The sequence below is a fragment of the Quercus suber genome, unplaced genomic scaffold (assembly GCF_002906115.3).
Source record: "Quercus suber isolate HL8 unplaced genomic scaffold, Cork oak 2.0 scaffold_474, whole genome shotgun sequence".
In the NCBI taxonomy this organism is placed as follows: Eukaryota; Viridiplantae; Streptophyta; class Magnoliopsida; order Fagales; family Fagaceae; genus Quercus; species Quercus suber.
In genome coordinates, this window is record NW_027069925.1 from 236,056 (window position 1) to 239,759 (window position 3,704).

At 39.4% G+C, this 3,704-nt stretch overlaps 2 protein-coding genes across 2 annotated transcripts; one reads left to right on the plus strand and one right to left on the minus strand.

Moving 5' to 3' along the window:
• The first annotated feature begins 474 nt into the window (after positions 1–474).
• On the plus strand, positions 475–1,593 carry LOC112015157 (PRA1 family protein B4-like). Its single transcript, XM_024047521.2, has one exon. It carries the CDS (start codon positions 623–625, stop codon positions 1,298–1,300), a length of 678 nt encoding a protein of 225 aa, XP_023903289.1. The 5' UTR covers positions 475–622; the 3' UTR covers positions 1,301–1,593.
• Positions 1,594–1,626: 33 nt separating this feature from the next.
• On the minus strand, positions 1,627–2,749 carry LOC112032552 (zinc finger BED domain-containing protein RICESLEEPER 1-like). Its single transcript, XM_065762792.1, has 2 exons — positions 2,683–2,749; positions 1,627–2,502 (listed from the first exon to the last, which is right to left on the minus strand). The coding sequence occupies exon 2, from the start codon at positions 2,497–2,499 to the stop codon at positions 1,627–1,629; it is 873 nt and encodes a 290-aa protein (XP_065618864.1). The 5' UTR covers positions 2,500–2,502; positions 2,683–2,749.
• Between the last annotated feature and the right edge of the window lie 955 nt (positions 2,750–3,704).

Below are 3,704 nucleotides of genomic sequence, written 5' to 3' on the forward strand. Positions count from 1 at the left end.
TCTTGTCATTCAAATCAACTCGTAACCATGTCTAGTTGCTGTATCCTTCACTAAGGCGTAGTTCTTAGACCCATTCTCTACAAATTTATTATGTTGGGATAGTTGGGCCGTAATTCACTCATCCAACAACAGTAGTACTCAAATCTAGCCCCTACACCATTGATCTACTCAACTTGTTGTTTGATTAACTAAAACCTAGTTTTTTAACCAATTTCTCTATAAATTCATTGTTTTGGACTTTTTGGGCCGAAGTCCGTTTATATATTTAGGCTTGGAACTCAAATCTGGTCCTTACATTAGTAATTACCCATCTTTGATCTTTCCTTTCCTTATGTCGGCCAAAAGTCTCAACACGTAACGATTAAGCAAATTAAATAACACCCTACAATATTTCATAAATATCGTAAAACCACTAAAACAAAACAAAACACTTATAAAAAAAAAAAAAACAAAAAAAACAAAAAAAAACAAAAAAACGTCCTCTGTCTCTATTTCCCACCCATTTCCCACGCATCTTCCTTCTCACCTTCCTTTTTATCTCAAAACTCCAAATAAAAACTCCTTCATTCACTCTTCCAATTCCGAAATTCAGATCCAACAAACAAACACAAAGTCAACAACCATGTCCTCCACTACATCTCCCCCAATTCTCCCAATCTCAAACACCTCCTCCACCACCACCACCACCGCCCAATCGTCCCAACCACCAATCGCCACCCCTGCTTTTCGCAACTTCCTCAGCAACATAACCGAATCGGTCCGCAACAACCTCGCCCAGCGCCGCCCGTGGTCCGAGCTCGTCGACCGATCCGCTTTCTCGAAACCCGAATCCTTCTCCGACGCCACCCTCCGCGTCCGCAAGAACTACTCCTACTTCCGCATCAACTACCTCACCGTCATCGGACTAGTCCTCGCTTTCTCTCTCCTCTCTAACCCTATCTCTCTCCTCGTCCTCCTCGGCCTCCTCTCCGCTTGGCTCTTCCTCTACCTCTTCCGCCCCTCCGATCAGCCTCTAGTCCTCTTCGGCCGTGCTTTCTCCGATAGGGAAACCCTAGGTATCCTCGCCGTTTCGAGCATCTTCGTCATTTTCCTCACCTCCGTTGGATCGCTACTCATCTCAGCTCTCCTCATCGGAGTCGCTCTTGTTTGTGCTCACGGCGCGTTTAGGGTTCCGGAAGATCTGTTTCTCGATGAACAAGAAAATGTCTCCACCGGATTTCTCTCCTTCCTTGGCGGCGCCGCCTCCAACGCCGCAGTCGCCGCTGCTGCAGCAACTCCTGCCGTCGCCGCACGCGTCTGAGACCACACACTTGTTGAAGGTTCTTCTTGTCAATTGAAAGTTTTTTAGCTTTTGGTAGACAAGAAAATAAATATGTTTTTTTTTTCTTCTTGAAATTTTTTTGATATATAGGCGAAAATTGAAGGTCTTTGTTGTGGATCTGTGATATTTGATTTGGTTTTAGGTAGAATGTGAAACTTTTGTTGGTGGATCTGTAAGTTTTATATGTTCTTTTTAATTTTCTTTATGTGATACAAATTCATTGATTCAGATCTATATGGGGTACGCGTATCAAGATTTTGTTTCTGTGCAAATTTGCCCATGAGTGGTGTTGTACTTTCTACATTTCAAGGTTGAATCTTTATGCTGAGATCGAAATAATTGTGTGTATGNCTACCTATTGTCTCCCCCTTATGATCTTCAACTTGACAAAAATTTAAAATTCTCTTGTGCAACTTCCAATCATCATCAATAAAGTGACTTGTGAGACACATATAATTCAAATTCTGTATAGAAGTCCATGTATCTGTAGTTAGACACACCCTACAACCCTTCAAGGATTTCCTTAGCTTCTCTCTCTCACAATTATAAATTCCAATCACATCTCTAGCCACAGTTTGACGAGATGGAATATCTTTTAAACGGAGCTTAGGTTGTAAGGTGGTTACATATTTCTTAAACCCATACCCCTCAACACACCTAAAAGGCAACTCATCAATTATAATCATTTCAGCTAGTGCCTTCCTAGAAGCCTCAACAGAAAAAGTTGTTGACACAAGTTTAAACCCATCATCTCCATCATTTTTAGGTTCAAAAGCTAAGGTTTTCTGCCCTTTATCTTCTCTATTAGGGTTCTTGGGACAGATTGTCACATGAGCTAACAAATTACTAGTACCACAACTCTTACTATTAGCCTGATATGATTTTTTACAATAATTACATACAGCCATAGTGACACCCTCATCTACCTTAACTTTTTCAAAATGATTCCAAGCTAAAGATTTTTTCCTACCATTACCAGTCTTACTCACTACACTAGGTGGAATTGGGGGCAACTCACCATCAGTAGCTTCAACTTGGGTTGCAGCAGCAACCTCTTGGGTGGCAGTGGCAGTGGCAGTAGCTCCATCAACTTCGGCGGCAGTAGAACCATCAGCTTGCATAGCGGTAGAACCATCAGCTTGTGTAGAAACAGAGGGAACATTAGTGGAGGAATCCATGACCTAAAAAATCAAATATAGAAATTAGCAAACTAGAACAACAACAATTAATAATAATAATCAAACAAACAAAGGGTGAAAATGTTTGATACTTGAATCCAGATAATAGTATTCTACATAAAACATAAAACTCTAACATAAAACAGTATACTAACAAAACACAAAGGGAAACAAAAATCATACCTTTAAGAAACCAGGGGTGTTGGGGTTTTGAATTTGAAGGCTGAAAACCCCACTTGGACAACTTTCAATTCCTGAGTAAAATTAAAATAAGACCAGAATTAATCAAACAAATAAACAAAGAACAAAAAAAGTAAAATGGTTAGGGTTTCAATTTTTTTTAGTTAGTGTTTCAAATTATGAAACTTGAGAGTTTATTTGATTTTTAACAGTATAAATTTTACTAAATAATAAAAGCAGAAACATTGAACACATCCACAGCAGCTTAAGTTACATGCATCAACTCTAAGTCTCTAACAAAAAAAGGAACAAAATCCCAACTTTGAACACAAAAAAAAAAAGGAAGCAAAAATCATACCTTAAAAAACCGTGTGTTAATTTCAAGTTTGAAGATTGAAAACCCACACATACACAACTTTCAATTCCTGAATAAAATTTAAACATGAACAAAATTAATCAAACAAATGATGAAATGAACAAAGAACAAAAAACAAAAGTAAATGGTTTAGGTTTCAACTATTTCTAGTTAGGGTTTCAAATTATAAAACTATGGGGTTATTTCATTTTAACAGTAGATTTTCATAGCATATATAATCAATGAGAGACTGAAAAAAAGAGAAATGAGAAAAGGAGAACACATACCTAGGTTCAGCCCATATGATCGGCGGCAGGAAGAGGAGTGGCTGCTGGTGGTGGCGGCGGCGGCGGCGGCAGCGGCGGCGGCTAGGTGTGAAGAACTTGTAGTGAGAAGCTAGGGTTTGGACCTTGGAGTTGGAGTAGAGAAAGGCAAAGGGAGAACTGAGAGTTTGAGAGAGTGATCTGTTCATTGCTTTTAAAGAGTGAAGATTGCTCAAGATTTGAGATTTCGTATGAAATTGGTGAAGAGACTGTAGAGATTAGACTTTAGAGTTGAGGATTTGGTGAAGAGATTTCAGGTTGTGAGGAGGATTTGAGATTGAGAGAGAGAGAGAGAGAGAGAGAGAGAGAGAGAGAGAGAGAGAGAGAGAGAGAGAGAGAGAGAGAGA